Genomic DNA, 17990 nt, shown 5'->3' on the forward strand with positions numbered 1-17990 from the left:
TTAAGTAAGATGTTAGTTTTAGGAATCAGGTGTGTGTGTGTGTGTGTTAAAAAGGTATAAATATGTACTTATATTTAAGGAATTATCCTTAAATTCCAATTTCTAAAGGTACATGCCATCTATCTCTCTCTTTCTTTTTATCTAATCATCTAGTTCTTTGTCTCATTGTAATGTTTTTTGGCCTGAACCAGGGAGGCGAAGCCTCATCCTCCTGAAGTGTCTCTCTAGCACCCTCTACTGACGAAGTTAACATCATGCTTGGCTGGCAAAGCAAAACTACTGAAAAGGTCCAGATCCATTTTTGCAAAGCAGCAAGGAAGGGAGGATTTGGAGCTGAGAAGCAGTAAGCTGATAACTAGCATACCAAAATGCGTTGGTATTATTTTTGCTTTAGTTGGTTATTTTAAAGATATTTTGTATTTTTTAACCCATATTTACCCTATCCAGTAGGTCCAAGTTTCCATCTGGAGTCCTCTTCTTTTTGCCTAAAAAATTACTTTTAAAATTTCTTGAGTGAAGATGATAAATTTTCTCAGCTTTTATTTGTCTGAAAAAAAATCTTTACCTTGCCTTTATTTTTAAAGGATTGTTTTTGCTTTTTTTTCTTTTTGAAAGATATTATGACATTCCCCCTGCCCCCCGAACTTTAAAGGTGTCGTACCATTGTGTTATGGCTTGTATGAGTTCTTCTGCTTTAACTTTTTATTTAGACTTCAAACTTAACAAAAATTTGCAAAAACAACGGCGTTTCCACATACCCTTTATCTAGCTTTTACAAATATGAGCATATCACACAACCACAGAACAACGGTCAAGACCAGGGAAATGCAGTGATATTATAACATGAATATTATTCCACCTCTTTCAATTGTCCCACCAATGTTCTTTTTCTGGTCCAGAGTCCAATTCAGAAACCTGCGTTGCACCCGGTTGTCACGTCTCCTTATTCCCCTTCCGTCATCTGGGACAGCTCCTCAGGTTGTCTTTCTTGACTAGGACCTTAGGAGAATACCAGCTAGATGGTTTATAGAATCTCTTTCCATTTGGATTTGTGTGATATTTCCTCATGTCAAGCTGATACTTTGGGCACAAATACTACAGAAGTAATGTGCCCATCTGAGTGCATCCCATCAGCTGGCTGGCACAATTTCTGATGAGAAGCCAATCCTCATCTTTATCTTTGTGCCTTACATGTAATGTGTCTTTTTAAAATTTTTCTGGCTGCTTTTAAAATTTTCTCTTTATCCTTGGTTTTAAGCAGTATGGTTATGTTGTGCCTTGGCTTGCGTTTTTTGCATTTCTATTTAATGAATTTCTTGGACCCGTGTGTTTATGGTTTCCATCAGGTTTGGAAAAGAACTAGTTATTATTTCTTCAAATATTTTTCTGTTTCCTGCATTTCCCCCCTCCTGGGGCTCTAATTGCATGTAAGGATGTAATGGTGAAGGCTTAGATCATGTGAGGTTTTATTTGTTTTACTGCTGATTTTATAGCTTGTTGGGAGGATGTGTAAGAAGTTCATATTCATACAGCTACCATTATTCTAGGGTCAACCAGAACTTCATTTTTTTTTTTTTTTAAGAATTGAACTTGTAGAAGAAATTAACTCTTTGAATATAGTAATATGAATGACAATAATTTTGGCAGTTTGTCATTTGTCTTTTAAATTTGATTATTCTTTAAACAATTTTTTATGTAGTTGAATGTATCAGTATTTTCTTTAATGGCTTCTGTATTTTTAGCATTCTTAGATACGTCTTTCTCATTATGAAATTATTTTTAAACACATATCTAGTATGTCAGGATTTCAATTTTTATATTTAAATCTTTGATCTACCTGGAATTGATCCTGGCATAACGATGAGAATGATTCCAACTCTACTTCATTTTTCAGCTGGCTGGTCTGGTTGCCCCCAAACATTTTTAATAAGTGTTTTAACACAATTTGTTTTTCCCATTGATTTGAAATGCCACTTCTGATTTATTCTAAATTTCCGATAATAAATTAAAAAAGGCTCTGAAATAAATGTGTATATATGCACATATATAGTGATTCAACTGGCTGGAGTTAGGGGAGAGGAAATTTATAAACTCTGTGTTGTTTGGCTTATAAAAATAGGCAGTGTGAAAACCACACCAAACAAAATCCAACAAAACCAATCCAAAAGCCCACCAAACAGAAGGAGTGTTACTAGTGCCGCCAGGGGAGGACCACACTGGTTTGGGGGGAGGGCACTGCCTCTAGATGGCCTGACCTGAGCTTCTTCCCAGGGCTTTGCTTCAGCATGTGTTGCTTTTGTGATAAAAGAAAACCGGTGAATGTTAGAACTGGTCCCACACATCTGGTAAGTCTCCTTCCATCTTTCTGGAGTGAGACTCCACTCTTCACCCACAGCAGGCTTCAAGTGGAGCCTCTCTGTGGGAGCCCAGAAACTTCCACCACCCCCAACCCTCCCTCCAGGAAACCTTAGAAGGCGCAGCGCAGAGCCCCAGCATCCTGCCTCAGGGGACCCGGCTGGGATTCCGTCTCAGGCCAGTCACATTCCGAAACCTTGCTCTTTCCCGCATGTCCCTGCACCGCCTGACCCCTAAGATCCAGCATGAATCAAAGGTGCCACATCCATCTGCACTTGTCAGGGAAGAGAGGTGGGTTTGTTGGCTGGAGGAGTCGTTCCTCCTGTGGTGGTACCAGGTGTCATGGGCTGAATGTTTGTGTCCCTCCAAAATTCCTATGTTGAGATCCTCACCCCCAAGGTGATGGTCTTAGGAGGTGGGGGCCTCTGGGAGGTGATCAGGTCCTGAGGGTAGAGCCCTCGTGAGTGGGATTAGTGCCCTTATAAAAGGGACCCCCAGAGAGCTCTTTCTGTTCTTTCTGCCACTTGAAGACACAGCAAAAAGTCAGACATCTCTGAACCAGGAAGCGGGCCCTCACCAGAACCTGGTGAGCCTGGCACCCAGAGCTCAGACTTCCAGCCTCCAGAACTGAGCATCAACTTCCGTTGCCTGTAAGCCACCCAGACTATAGTACTTTGTTACGGCAGCAGGAACAGACCAAGATACCAGGCCTGGCGGTTTATAACTGCAAACTTCATTGTCCCCAGGCCTTTCCCTTCAACCACACTTGTCAGCAGAGTCACAGTGACATTTATTGCAAGATGTGTGAAGGTACAGACAACTCTGGTTGGATGGAGGAGAAGATGGAGAAGATTGGGGCAAGTCACCCACCCTCCGAAACATTTCCGTGGGGTTCCTGGTACCCAAAGTCAGACAGTGCCATGCCTCCTGGGCGGACATTCTCCTAGGTTGGGTTCACAACCTTGCCCAGGAAAAGGCTGCTCCACGTGAAGTGGTCGAAGATCAAGATGAGGAAGGGCTTGTTGAAACTGAAGGTGAGAGGCTCAGACGTCAGGTTCAGGGTGACCCCAGTGGAGGCAGCTGCCTGCACACCCTTCTCGTCGAGTTGCAGCACAGCCTTATGGACCACCTGTTAGACACGGACCAGAGACAGGTGGTGAGCTCCTGCCACATGTTAGCACTTTCCAGGCCGCGTTGCCTGGACTCCTCCCACCCTCAGCTTTGGTAGGTGAAGCGGAGGCTCCGAGAAGGTCACGTGCAGGCTCCTCATCCGAGCGGCAGCCCCAGGACGACAGCCCAGGTCTGTCCACCTCCAGAATCCGGCCACACCCATGCTTCCTCCCTATACAAGGGGCAGGTTGGGCCCATCACACAGAGATTAGAGTCTCATGGCTTGAACTGGGCTTCAATATCCATGTTGGGTGCTTCTTACCGGGGTCTGGGCTGGCAGAGGAGACCTGGCTCCCTTTCCACTCTGCTAGGTAAATACCAAGGTTCAGTTTCTGCGAAGTACTCATGCCTGCTCTGTTTGGGAAAACTGAAGCAGAATCTAAACCGTAAATGACCAGTAATACATCCCTCGTTGTGATCAAAATTAGAAGAAATTCTGAGATCAGCCATATGTTTGACTGGCTTGTATTGAAAGCCTTCAGCGGATCATAACCTGGCTCAGTTAAACAACAGGTGAGGTTCGCTGAGCTCACAACGCCCCAGGGGGTGGGAACTCTCATCGACTCCGCTTTACGGCAAGGACTCTGAGGCTCTGAGCAGCTCTGTAGGCAGGCACCCAGAGCGGAGCTGGGGTCGGAACCCTTGCCGTGTGTCCTGAGAAGATGAGGTTTGGGGTCCACAGACCCGAGATCAAATGTCAGACTTACTAGCTGTGTGACCATGGGCGAGCTACGTACCCGCCCTGAGAAGTTGGGGCAATACCTGCCTTATAAGGAGGTAGCTGTAGTGACTCAAGCCACTCACCCAGCAAGAATTTTACTGAGGACATAGCTGTGTGCAGGTACCGTGGTGGCCACAAAGCCCCTGTGCCTTGAGGGCAGGGGCTACGTCTGAGTAATGCAGGCTTGCTCAGAGCCTTGCACGATTTGGGGGCACTTAGTAGATGTTCAATAAAAATTTTATGAATAAATGAATCACAGAACATAACGCCAAAGAGTGAAGCCAGTGACTGTAACTGGGTAGAAGGCTCCATCTAATCCCAGTTAGACGTTTGCCACTTTCCCTTTCTTTTTGCCGGGGCCACCATGACAACTCCATTTTCTGTAGGGCCCTCTGCATGGTCTGGTGGGACAGGCAGATGCCTAGGCTATAGTCCTCCCTTGTCGGGGACCCCACAGTTTCTCACTGAGACTTCACCCCATTGTGGAACAAGGGGCTTGGCCCAGACTAGGGGTTCTCAGCCTGGGACCTAGAGGCCCGTTCATGAATGAGCTCAGTGTTGCTTGTTATTATTTTTATTGTGAATTTTGGAGGGAAATAAAGGTGGGCTCCCAAGACACTTACCTTAGATACCTTCAGCTGGGCCTCCTGAGTGATGCCGGAGAAATTTGCCTGGTTGGTGAACAAATCTGCAATGCCCATGTCTGCCAGCACGCCCTGCAGGTCGTAGGCTCCGGAGATGGAGACCTTCGGGACGTACAGGTCCACCTGGCTGCTCGGGACAAGCAGATGGGGTTAGACCTTCCAGGACAGCACCTCCTCTCCCCGCCAGACTGCCATTTCCTCATGTGATCCCTCCAGCACCCGCCTCCCAGCCTGACCTGCTCCTTGGGGACAGGAGGAGGGGCAGGCCTCTGCCCCCACCACACAGGCAGCTTCCTCTTTGGGCCCCTGAATTGCACATTCTTTTTTTCTCAGCAATTCCTTTGAGCCAGTTCTACCTGTGATGTAGCTGGACCACTAAGCACTTAAGACAATGGTCCCTAAAGAAGTCCTGTTGGTCCCCAGAGCATGGGGGAGGGAGGGAGCTTGCAGCAGAGGAGGAGGGAGCACCCGGCTGGGAGCAGTAGTGTGGCCTTCGCCAAGTCCAGCCCCCTCTGTGCTCATGTCCTCATCCACGCAAGAAGGTGGTCGAACCCAGGTTCTCCCAGCCCTTGGGTGCTAAAGCTCTGGTTCTGCAACAACTCGATGATTCGGTTGGCGGTTTCCAGTGGGTGAGGCACGCGGGGTTTCTAGAAAGGTAAGTGGTGTGGTGGGCTTGGCGCGGGCATCCACTCTCTTTGACATATCAGGGCTTCGGTTTTATTTTTAAATTTCTTCCTTTGCTCCCTAGAGGGAGAGAAGTCGTCTGAACCCTGACACGGAGGGGTCTCAGTGGAAGTGCACGGGCTCCGGCAGGTGGGAGGGAAGGCACGGGACGCTCTTCGCTGAGCAAGAGCAGCCTTGGGCGAGGCTGGAGACCGCAGGCACCCATCCGTGTGCTTAGCCTAATGTGCGCCACATAGCAGGTGCTTCCGCGTGTGTGCCTCAAATGAGTGAACGAGTAAATGAAAGGCTGCCAGCCCCTCCAGCCTTCCTGAGCTATCCGGGATCCCAGTGCCCACGCCCTCCCCTCCATCCCTGCATCCCCTCTGCCCTGTGAGTCTGCACCAGCCCACCTGCCCCCAGCTTCTGTGTTGCTGGCATTTTCTGATTCTTGTGCACAGACAGAACTTGACTCTCCAAGAGGGACGACCACGTTCTCAAGAACACCTCCTTCCTCCTCCAAGGTGAGGAGCAGGGCTGGGCACATGCGTGACAATAATTTCAGTTGCTCTTTAGCTTAGAGCTGCCTGGGGGGAAACGAGTTCACTTGTTCATTCATTCATTCATTGCTAACTTAGAGACTCAGCTGATCTTCCCCCAGAGCCGACTCTGCACCGGCCCCCTGCTTGGGCCGAGGTTACAGACAGCTCTCCTCCTGGCCACCAGCTCATCAGCGTGCACACCCCTCTCTTTTTTCTTAATCATTACCTATGTATATCCTCACTTTATTATTTGCTGATTGATAGAAGACGAGTTAGATTCCTTGGGTGACTAAGGAACCATTCATAGGCCTTGCATTGGTTCCATGATGGATACAGAGGTCGTTTTCGTGGTATTTTAATGGAGTCTCCCAGGAATCTTTAGCAGGGCTTGGTTTCAGGTAAACAAGATAAAGAATTGATAAATGGGGAGCTGTGTGGTTGGTGACCTCACTTCAAAAAATGATGCAAAAATATGATAATACAGACAGAGGGTGGCTCTGAACCTCACGGAGAGAGGGGTCCTCACTTTGTGGAAGGCCCCAAAGTATCTCAGTGTTGACTGACAGATTGCTAAGTGTGACCTCTAGGTCAGAGAACCTCACCGCCTTTGGGGACCCAGAAGACAGGAAAACAGTGAGCCCTGAGGGTGAGTCTGGGGAAAGAAGGATGCCCAGGTGCACCCTCTTTCCACCTGCCCCACGTTCCGGGAACAGGTGCTTTGCAGAAATCAACGCGATGGCCAGGGGGCTTACCCAGTGGTCAGGGACGTGGACCACCTCTGAATCGTGTCCCGGCTCAGCGCGGCGATGACCGTGTCCATCTTCCCCTCCTCGGGAAGGATGAAGAAGACGGTCCCGTTGCCCACGTAGTCCAGCTGTACCAGCTGGCAGGGGAGCTCTGAGTCGCGCAGGTAGTTGATGGCGCTAGACTGGAACATCATGGGCACCTTCACCACTGTCGTCTCATTCACGTAGAAGTTCTCCTCCCGGGTGCTTTCCTGGTCAAAGGGCTGCGCCCACGTGCCTGGGAAGGGGAGGAGAGAGAAGGTAGGAGACAGGCCTGTAGGGCCAAGAGGGAAATGGAACCCGGGGCAGCCTCAGGGACAGTTGAAGAGTGTGACACAGCAGCCTCCCGCATGCCTGGAATGTCCCCGCTCGAGCCTTGGGAGTTTTCTGGTAAGACATGAAAATTCCCAGGGGTTTAAAGCCTGTTCTATCCTCTACCTCTCGGAATGGGTGGGGGATTAGCTCTGCTTCTGAGAGTGGCTTCTAAACACGGAGAGGGGCGAGACCAAGAGAAGGGTGGTCCTTGGATCTGGGGTAGGACTCACCTGAGCCAGACCTTGCCTCGGGGCCCAGCCTGGAGCGGGTCCGGCTCTCAGGCTCTGGAAGAGGTGCTGGGCCTCAAGCCTTGAACTCAAGGTCCCTAGGGGCAGGGAGGGTGACTTGGGGGAATGGGCCATCTGTCCATCTCTACCCGACAGCCCGGCTGGCCCAGTCAACAGTACCCAGGCCCCCGCAGTGGCATGGTCCCTCCTTCAAAGCCACGTTTCCCGAATGCAGAGTCAGAGCGAGAAAACTCCTTCAGGGTCACAGCCTCCCACCCAGGTGAACCTCAGATCCCTCTCCCATGCCCCACAATGCTGTCACCCAGCCTGGTGGTTTGCCGGGGACGGGGACCTCACCACCTTCACAGTGGGATCTGGCAGTACTGGGAAGCTCTCAGGGGAAGAAAATTGCTCCTTAGACTGAGCCGAGCCTGCTTGATCGCCTGGCACCTGCGGGGCCTCTTGTGTCCCGAGCTTATTCCAAACAACCCTGAGCAGGATAGCCACACGGGTTTGGTCTCGCAGGGCGTCCTCCACTCTAGCTCTCGGCTCCGCAGCCCTGACCAGATCACTGAGTTCCCTGCATCCTGCAGGCCTCGGGTGTCCCGGCTGCCCCTGACTGCAGGCCCTGAAGCCCTTGTGAGGTCACCTTTTCCCAGCTGCAGCTGCTTAAAGGTGGCCCGAACACAGCTCCAGGTAGACCCCTCTCCATCCCACCGCCTGTGGGATCCATGAATGGCACGGCCCAAATTCCTGGTGCTGGGCCAGCCTCAAACCCCGTGTAAAGGCGAATGATGGAGACCACAGGGAGGGGCTGGAGGATGGAGAGAAATGAGCCGGGGCCGCGGAGCCGGGAGCAGCAGGAGCGGTGCCTGGTCCCTCCTGGATGACCTCTCTAACCTCGGCATCTGCAGACGCTGAGTGTGAACTCATCGTCGTCTGTCTGTCTCACAGCAAGTGGGATAATCTGAGGGTTCTCAACGCATCCTCCAACGGATGTCCTCAGAACTGGAGGGGTGGTGTTTTGTGGCTAACTCGTCCTACTTAGAGCAATATAAAAAAAAGTGGATAAAATATTTTTCATTGTCAAGTTTTTCATCCTTAAAAGTTTGCTACTTGCTTTTTACCATTTCTTTTCTAGAAGCAAGAATAACACATCTAGTTTGGCATAAAACAAAATACAGAATGGGATTCAACCTCTACTTTAAGGGATTTCTTCTCAAAAATTCTTAGGAGAACTCTTGGTAGAGAAACTTAAGAATTTATGGGAGAAAATCTGAGAAGGCAAAGATGATTCCCCTGGAAAATCTTTCAACAATATTTTTAATGTTCTCTAAACAGAGCTGTCAGGAGAGTCCAGGACGTAAAGAACATACCAGGGACATTTTACGTGTCTTAAATTTAGTGATAATAATGATACCACTCTTCATTTCTGTTTGTCATCCTGTCTTGCTGGGAACATTTCAGAGTATCCCCCAGCTTAACCCAGGGCTTGTCAGTTCGTTTTGCTGTATCATAGGAAGACTGTGCATTTCACCCCTATCAATGTCTGGTAAGCTGCCCACGCATGCTCGGGCCTCAGCCGGGCTCAGTAGGGCCCTTCCTGTGCCTGGGTTTGCCGTGCCCTTTGCCAAAGTTGTGTTGCCAGAACCTCCATGCAGCTGCTCGCCTTCCATGTGCCAGGCACTAAGCAAAGGCCCCCAAAGAGACAAGGAAGCCCTGCACAGGCGTGCACAGCCTCGCGGGAGAGACGGCCTGTGGGATTGGCAGGAGCCCCCAGAACCATTTCTGGGCAAATGCCCCCAGCCTCCCCGCGGCCCTCCCACTGTCAGGTGTAAAGAAAGCTGCCTCTGCCTGGTCAGACTTTCAGCGTCGCCTCCCTTAGAGGAGGGCGGCCTCTGCAGGGGCTTCCCAGCCCTGGGATGGAGAAATGGCAAGAGCCAGAGGCAGGCGCCAGGGGTCGGTGGGGGGGGGCTACTCTCAGAGATGCTAAGTCAGCCCAGGCAATGAGGAGGTGTGGGAGGGGGACGGAGAAGGGAGCATGAGGAGCTGCCGGGGATTACAGCCTGGATGATCCTGTGATGTTGTTGAGGGACACATGTTTGTGGCAGGCAGAATAAAGGCCCCAAAGATGTCTGCATCCTAATCCCTGGAAACCGTGGATATGTTAGCTTACATGTTGAAAGGGAATTAAGCTGCGGGTGGCATTACAGTTACTCATCAGCTGGCCTCGAGAGGAGGAGATTAACCAGGTGGTCCTCGTGGGTGGGAGAGGGAAGCAGAGGTCGGAGTGGCTGCGATTGCTGGCCTTGCGGACGGAGGGGGCCGGGAGCCAGGCGGCTTCCAGAAGCTGGGAAAGGCCTGGAAACGCATTCTCCCCAGAGCCTCCAGCAGCAACCAGCCTGACCAAAACCTTCCTTTTAGCCTAGCATGACCCACTTTGGAATTTTGACCTCCCGCATTGCGAGCTAATGAATTTGTATTATTATGAGTCCCCAAATCTATGGCACTTTGTTACAGCAGCAATGGGAGGCTGGCACGGGCTTCTGGGGAGCCAGGCATGCTCCAGCCGTGGAAAGACTTTGGTGCGGTTGGACGGTGCGTGGGTCTGCCTGTCTGCTGTCGACAGCTCGGAGGAGGGAAAATGTGGAGGCAAGAGGCCAAGAGGACAGAAAAAGTCGACGACTGCAGGCCAGGGTTTGTCGGCCTTGGCACTATGGCACTGGGGAGCAGATATCCCCGGCGGGAGGCATCCGGGGTATTGTGAGTAGGACGCTCAGCAGCCTCCCCAGCCTCCACCCACCCCAGTTGTGACAACCCCAAATGTCTCCAGACATGGCCAAACGTCCCCAGGAGGGTAGGGGGATTAGCCTCAGTTGAGAACCACTGCTCTAGGTTAGGGAGTTTAGATTTTATTCTCGGCAACAATGTGTCTCCAAATTGCCTGATCATAAAAAAATTACCTGGTGTGGGAGGGAATACTTGTTAAAAATACAAATTCTAGGGCTTTCCTACAGAGGTTTTGCTTTGGTAGGTCTGGCACAGGCTTGGAATCTGTAATTTTAACAAATTTCCCTCAAGATTTTTTTTAGCCATAGTCATTTTGGGAAACTGAGGCAAGATCTAGTCAGAGCTGGCCATGAGTGCCTGGGCAGTGTGTGCAAGAGGCTTTGGGGGCATCTGGGAGTTCCTGAGGGGTGGGGGTATGTCAGTTCTAGACTGTGTTTCCAGCCCCTGGCCCAGTGCCTGACAGTCCATATTTGTAGAGACCGACATAGCCAGGCTGTTCCTGGTTCTGTGCATGGGCCTTGAACAACCCTGCCAGAACTCGGGTGAGTTGCTTAGCTCTTCTGGGTGTTATTTTGATCTTTCATAAAATGCTATGATTCCACCTTCCCAACAGGATTGTGAAGATGGAGATTCCCAGATGTGCATGTGCTTTATAAAATCAAAGGTTTTGCCCCAGAGTGTACCCTGGATTTTGATCGCTGTTACTATTCTTGGCAATAGTGGATGGGCCTTGTCAGGGTGGGACGGGTCGGGGTACCTTTGAAGAAGATGTAGTTGATCAGGATGAGGATGGCTGGGCTATCCAGTTCTGAGAACAAGTTGACAACTTTCCCCTGTGTCTTATTCTGGACATACTCATTAATTTGTCTGCTGGCTCTAGCCCAGTCCTGGAAATCTGTAGGCAAAGCCTCCGAGTCATAGTAGCGTTTGATGTCTGCTGAGAACGTCTCCAGCAACTCCAGGCTGTGGTCATAGAACAAAGCATTGCCCATGGTCATTTCCAAGCTGGTGGCTGACTCCCTAAGGAGGTGGTGGAGATACTGGAAACTTTGGTGGACTTTAGCCTCAGATGTCTCCGTGAGGTTGAAGCCCAGTCCCTGGAGAAGCTGGGTCTGTGAGTGGCCACGGGTGCCCAGGGACAGCATAGATAAGGCCATGGAGATGCTCACAGGGGAGATAAAGATGTTCTTGCGAGGAGCCGAGGCCATGAGGTGCTTATACAGGCTGAAGGCAAAGTCAACATTGGCTGGAGCCAGGCCCCGGTGTTGGCTCCTCATGCTCACGTTAGCACTGCTGTCCTCAGCCTGGGTGGTCCAGAGGCCACTGGTGGACAGCCAGAGGAGACAGGCATACAGGGTGAGTGGCATTGTCCAGTATGGCCAGGCCCTGCCAAACCAGAGATCTTGTTAGATGATGTGGTAGCCTCCGATTCAGTGGGGCACTGTGCGGTAGGAAGCAGGCAAAAGACCCCATTTAAGCTCCGGTTCCTTCCTCCGCACTGGCTGCGTGACCTGGGGCAAGTCAGAGGGGCTCTGGGCTCCATTTGAAGACATGAACTATACCTGCTATGATTTATCAAGTGTCTACCAGGCACCCAACACTGAGCAAGGTATTTTTGCCTATGTTATCTCATCTAACTTTTAACAAAACACTCATAAAGTAAATATTATTAACCTGGTTTTAGGCAGGCAGAAGCAGATGCTCAGAAAGGTTAAATGTCCACCCAACAGATATGTTCAAAGTGCTGAAAGAAACAAAACAAAACAAACTGTCAATGAAGAATCCCATAGCCAGCAAAACTATCCTTAAAAAATGAGAAAGAAATTAAGACATTCCCAGGAAAACAAAAGCTGAGCAAGCTTTTTACCACAATACTTACCCTGCAAGAAATGAAAGGCATTTCATTCAGATTGAAATGAAAGGCCACTGGACAGTAACTCGAAGCTGTATGAAGAAATAAGGACCTCTGGTAAAAGCAAACGCATCAGTTATGTTTTGGAGCACCCAATGCATAAAGATATAGTTGGTGACATCAGTAAGCAAAAGGGGTGGGGACAGAGCTATCCTCTTGATTTTATTTATCTCTGCTCTAATCTTTATTATTTCCTTCCTTCTGCTAGTTTTCAGTTTAGTTTGTCCTTTTTGTAGTCCCTAAATTATAAACCTAGACTCATAATTGTTTTTAAACATTAGCCTTTTAAAATATGATCCAACCATATGTTGTCTACAAGAGACTCACTTTAGAGCCAAAGACACAAATAGATTGAAAGTGAAAAGGTTGGAAAAGATATTCCATGCAGATAGTAACCAAAGAGAGTAGGGGTAGCTACACTAATATTAGACAAAATAGATTTTAAATAAAACATTTTACAAAAGACAAAGAAGGATATTTTATATTAATAAAATGTTCAATACAGCAAGAAGATATAACATTTTTCATCCCTCATTCCCTATAGTACTGTCTTCTCTTGTGTTTGATTTTTTTATACTGAAACACTTTAAGTCCCTTCTCATCTCTTTTGTATATACTCTTTAGCTATCTTCTTTGTGATCACCATGGGGATTGGGGATTATAGTTACCATCCTTAAGTTATTTAATATAATACTCTAATTTGAATTTATGCCATTATTGATTTGAGGCCTTCTTGTTATATCAGTGTTTACAGCTATAAATTTCCCTTTTTGCACTACTTTCACTGAAAATGTTGTGTTTTCATTTTCATTGGTCTTGAATGATTTTCTAATTTCCCTTGCGATATCTTTTTTGACCTATCGGTTGTCTAAGAGTGTGTTGTTTAATTTTCATAATTTGTGGATTTTCTAGTTTTCCTTGTGTTTTTGATTTCTAACTTCATCTCATTGTGATTAGAGAAGATACTTCGTATCATATCTGCCTTTTTAAATCTATGGAGACCTGGTCTGTGGCCTAACATATGGCCTATCCTAGTGGATGCCCCAGGTGCACTTCAGAAGCATTTATGTTCTGTTGTTGTTGTAGAGTGTTCCATATGTGTCTGATAGATCTAGTTCTTTTGCTGTGTTGTTCAAGTCCTCTAGTCCCTTGTTTATCTTATACGTTTGGTCTATCCATTATTAAGAGCGAAGCATTGAAGTCTCAAAATTATTTCCCCTTCAATTCTATCAATTTTTGCTTTATTTATTTTGTGCCAGACACACCCAGAAATAATGTTTTACCAGCTGCTATGGCTGAATGTTCGTGTCCCCCCAAAATTCATATGTTGAAACCTTATCGCCAAAGTAGTGGTATTAAGAGGTGGGGTCTTTGAGAGGTCATTAGGTTATGAGGGCTCCACCCTCATAATAGGATTAGTGCCTTTATAAAAGAGGCATGCGAGAGTATTTCTGGAAAAGATCACCATATGAATCAGTAGATTGAGTTAAGAAGCTACACCCTCACCAGTGTGGGAAGGCAACATTTAATCTGCTGAAGGCCAGATAGAACAAAGAGGTGGAGGAAAGGCAAACGCTCTCTCTGTCCTTGAGCTGGAGATCCATGTTCTCCTGCCCCTGGACATTGGAGCTCCTGGTTTTGGGCCTTTGGACTCTCGGGCTTACACCAGCACCCCTCAACCCTTGTTCTCAGGCCCTTGGCCTAGAACTGGGAGTTACACCATCAGCTCCCCGGGCTGTCAGGCCCCCGGACTCAGACTGAATTATATCAGCAGGTTTTCTAGGGCTCCAGCTTGCAGACAGCAGATTATGGGACTTCTCAGCCTCTATAATTACATGAGCCAATTCCCGTAATAAGTCTCCTCTTATATATCTCTCTATATATGTTATTGATTTTGTTTCTCTGGAGAACCCTAACTGATATGATGGAGTAAATTAATTTTGAGGACCTGTTATTAGGATTATATATCATACCCAAGTTAGATTTATTTCTGGAACGCAAGCCTGGTTCAACATACAAAAATTGATCAATGTAATATGCCATATTCACAGAAGGAAGGCAAAACCCACATGATCATCCCAATTGATACAGAAAAAAGCATTTGACATAATTCAACACACTCTTTCATAAAACACATAACAAACTAGGAATAGAAGGAAACCACCTCAACATAATATAGACCATATATGAAAACCTATAAACATATTTTATACTCATAAATATATTTTATACCCATATTAAACTCAACAGTGAGAGACTAAAAGCTTTTCCTCTGAGATCAGGCATGACACAAGGATGTACACTTTCACTACTTTTATTTAACGTAGTACTAGAAGTTCTAGTCAGAGCAATCGGGCAAGAAAAAGGAAAGGCATCCAAATTGAAAAGGAAGAAGTAAAATTATCTCTGTTTACAGATGACGTGATCTTATATGTACAAAACCCTAAAAATTCCACAGAAAACTGTTAGAATAAACACATTCAACAAAATTGCAGGATACAAAATCAACACACAAAAATCAGTTGCATTTCCCAACACTAATAAAACACAATCTGAGGCCAGGCTTGGTGGCTCACAACTGTAATCCTAGTACTTTGGGAGGCCAAGGAGGGAGTATCGCTTGAGCTTAGGAGTTTGAGACCAGCCTGAGCAAGAATGAAACTCCATCTCTACTAAAAATAGAAAAATCAGCCAGGTGTCATCGCCTCCCAGCTACTTGGGAGGCTGAGGCAGGAGGAGTGCTTGAGCCCAGCAGTTTGACGTTGCGGTGAGCTATGATGATGCCACTGCATGCTAGCCCTGGCAACAGAGTGAGACCCTGTCTGTGAATGAATGAATGAAATTCTGACATGCTACGACATGGATAAACCTTGAAGATATTATGTTAAGTGAAATAAGCCCTACACAAAAGGACAAATACTACATAATTTCATTCCTAGTGTCATCAAATATATAGGGACAGAAAGTAGAATTGTGGTTACCAGGGGCCAGGAGGAGGGGAGATTGGGGAATTAGTATTAATGGGTATAGGTCTTCAGTATGGGATAATTGAAAAAAAATCCACAGAAGTTCCAAATTAGTTAATGGACACTGTCTATAAGGCCAGTGGTCCTGAGCCATGTGCTTTATGGAGGCACCTGTATCACAATAAATAAGGGATGTTTATAGGAGAAGCAGGTCTCACTGGACTACCTCACCTGTGGTACCAGCAGCTCTGGGGAAGGAGCCAGGAACCCACATTTAAACCAGCATCTCAAAAGCCTGTGATGAGTTAAATTAAATTAAATTAAATTTGGCCTCAAGCTGCCTCTGTACATATTATAACTTAATATGTAAACAAACTGCAACCTAACTTCAGAGTACAGTGTTATAACAAGTAGCGGAGTCTTGGCCAATGATAGCAGCTGAACTTGCAGCCAGTCACAGGCTGCACACTACTCAGACGTGTCCAAATAAGGCAAACACCCAGCAGTAACTAATCAGGCTACTTGTGTATGTCCCTCCCTTTTTCTGCCTATAAATACTGTCTGCCCACACTGTAGGTGGAGCTCTCTGAACCTATACTGGTTTAGGTGCTGCCTGGATCATGAATTGTTTCTTTGCTCAAAGAAACTCTGCTAAATTTAATTTGTCTAAGGTTTTTCTTTCAACAGGTGCACGATGAGTGCGGGAGCCTCTGTTCTGCTCTGGAACACCCCAAGAGGCCCCTTCGCTGCCATGTTCTAAAGCCAGAACCTCAAGAGAGACAGGTGGGCACCCCTCCCACGGACCCCCTACCTCACCTGAGTCCTCTTCCAACACTCCCTGAGTCCGTCCTTATCTCACCAGAGTGGAAAACAAGCTCTGCTGGCTGCTCTGAGCTCTCTACGTCTCTACTTTGATAACAGTGGGACCCACTCCTCGCCCTCCTCCCCAGCTGCTGGGGTTTATTGGCTTCTCCCCCGGATCTGATTTCGGACTTGGATTTCTGCTGGGTCATTGGGACAATTGTTTCATGGGTTTCGTGGCAGTTGGAGCTGGATCAGGACCCCAATGCTGCTATTTATGAATTAGGTGATGTGGGGCAGGCTATTTAAACTCGACTTCAGTTTCCTTGGTATAAAATAGAGTTGATACTAATACTCACTCCTAGCCTTGCCCGTCTCCAACACCGAATGTCGGAGTTGCTCCCAGCCCACACCCAGGGCAGGGTGGGGCAGGCCAGGCCAGGTCACTGCAGCTCCCCCATGTTTGCTGAGCCCCGCTCCAGACTGGGAGCAGAGGACAAAGGTGGACTGCGGACCTGCCCTGGCCTTGGCCCAGGTGGCGCGACTTTGTAGGCTCTTCCTCTCCCTGCCTTGTCTGGCTCACTCCCTCTTAGCCTTTGAAATGCAGGTCCCAGGTCACCACCTCCAGGAAGCCCTGCCTCTGTGCTTCCCTCTGTCCCTGCCCCATCACAGTGAAATCTTTAGCTCTGGTCACTGCCACACCTCTCTGTGGTCCCCCTTGGGCATGAACCCTGTGTAGCATGAAGCCAAGAACAAGGTGGGCTTCCCATCCCTTCCTGTGGCGATTGTGTGCCTCATCCCCTCCTGTATTTATACTGCATAATGAGGATTAACAACTTTACCCACCTCCCAAGGTTGTTGTCAATATCAGTCACAGCTGCTATCAATGCTTGGCTTGTGTGACCTCACTTAATGGGTCATCCTGGGGCCCATTTTACAGATGAGAAAACTGAGGGCCTGGTAGGTAGAGTTACCCATCCAGAGCTGGGATTCCAAGCCCAGCAGTCTGACTTCAGAGCCTGTCCATACCATTCTGCCTGTCTCTGCAGAAAGCAAAATGATGAGTAAACAGCTGTCAAAAGTACCCAGCCACACAAAAATGTAGAGTGTCAATATTACTCATGCATTTCCAGTATGTCCTCCTTGTCTATCATCTCTGAAGTGACTCAGGGGTAAATGCCCACTGTGTTCCCTGTTTTCACACATGCCCCTATGGGGAGGCATGGTTCTAGGCCTTCCGTATTTAGATCTTATGGGGCACAAGGCAGATAGTTCTGTCCTGTCTGCATCAACCCTGTCCCAGCTCACTGAGCGAGGAGCTGTGTGGAGCAAGGTCTATGTCACTCTGCAGAGACACAGGTCCCAGGTGGGCCCCTGCCCCAGGCCAGCATCCTCCATCAAGGGTGCTGGCTGGCACAGACCCATCCTTGCTCTCACACTTTCGCTGTGTGGTGGTGTGGCCACGAGGTGAGGTTAGGAGCACCAGTCATGGCAATGGGTGGGAATGACTCCTAGCAACAGCCCTCTGTGTCAGCCCCCTGCTGAGCAGGAGCCCAGGGGACAACGGACCCCCTGGGCATGACTCATAGACTCTGGGATCTGGGAAATTCTCCACAGGGCTACCTCGTATCACTACTGGCCGCCCTAATGTTCAATGTCCCATGAAAAAACAAAACAAACAAGCAAGCCGCAGTCATCACTTTGCTCTGGACTCCAGGCAGGAGGAGGGACGGAGGGTTCTCTGGTGTTACTCACAGTCTGCAGTAGGCTCGGGCTGCTCCCGCTGGCTCGGTCCTGCTGCCCTGGACCCTGCACAGGTGTACAGTAAGCCCTAGAGGATGCTGTCTGCTAAATCCCGTTTGCCAGCTTGCCTGCTGGTTAATGGTTAGAGGCTTCCAGTGGCCTTCACCTTTCGGGGGGCCCCTCCCCCCAGCCATTAACCAATGGGAGGCTTTCTTAAGAAATCTGAGTGAACACAGCAATGCTGCAAATTAACTTTGAAGTTAACTGAAGTTTTATTTTTTGATATCAAAATGTATCTGGAGTTGCATCAGTGTGGTTGCCCTGCGGCAGCTGGCAGAGACCTCATAGGTGTTTGTAAT

General features: G+C 48.2%; 1 protein-coding gene across 4 annotated transcripts; it reads right to left on the minus strand.

Annotated features, from left to right (window-relative positions):
- Nucleotides 1-3128: 3128 nt before the first annotated feature.
- On the minus strand, nt 3129-17760 carry LOC138396240 (corticosteroid-binding globulin-like). Of its 4 annotated transcripts, XM_069489284.1 has the most exons (8): nt 17644-17760; nt 16735-16931; nt 15319-15382; nt 11884-11953; nt 10967-11595; nt 6845-7115; nt 4870-5017; nt 3129-3484 (listed from the first exon to the last, which is right to left on the minus strand). In XM_069489284.1, exons 5-8 carry the CDS (start codon nt 11574-11576, stop codon nt 3299-3301), a joined length of 1215 nt encoding a protein of 404 aa, XP_069345385.1. In that variant the 5' UTR covers nt 11577-11595; nt 11884-11953; nt 15319-15382; nt 16735-16931; nt 17644-17760; the 3' UTR covers nt 3129-3298. The 4 variants fall into 4 exon arrangements, with proteins under 4 accessions (XP_069345385.1, XP_069345394.1, XP_069345376.1 ...); XM_069489293.1 differs by lacking the exon at nt 16735-16931; XM_069489275.1 differs by lacking the exon at nt 15319-15382.
- Between the last annotated feature and the right edge of the window lie 230 nt (nt 17761-17990).

The sequence above is a fragment of the Eulemur rufifrons genome, chromosome 2 (assembly GCF_041146395.1).
Source record: "Eulemur rufifrons isolate Redbay chromosome 2, OSU_ERuf_1, whole genome shotgun sequence".
Classification (NCBI taxonomy): Eukaryota; Metazoa; Chordata; class Mammalia; order Primates; family Lemuridae; genus Eulemur; species Eulemur rufifrons.

Bases quoted from the DNA above. Each gene is read 5' to 3' on its own strand.
- LOC138396240 (XM_069489266.1), bottom strand. From the start codon at position 11,576: ATGCCACTCACCCTGTATGCCTGTCTCCTCTGGCTGTCCACCAGTGGC. The intron at 7,116-10,966 runs GTACCCCGACCC...TCCCCTTCCCAG, and splicing joins CAACTACATCTTCTTCAAAG to GCACGTGGGCGCAGCCCTTT. The intron at 3,485-4,869 runs GTAAGTGTCTTG...CGTGTCTAACAG, and splicing joins CCCAGCTGAAGGTATCTAAG to GTGGTCCATAAGGCTGTGCT.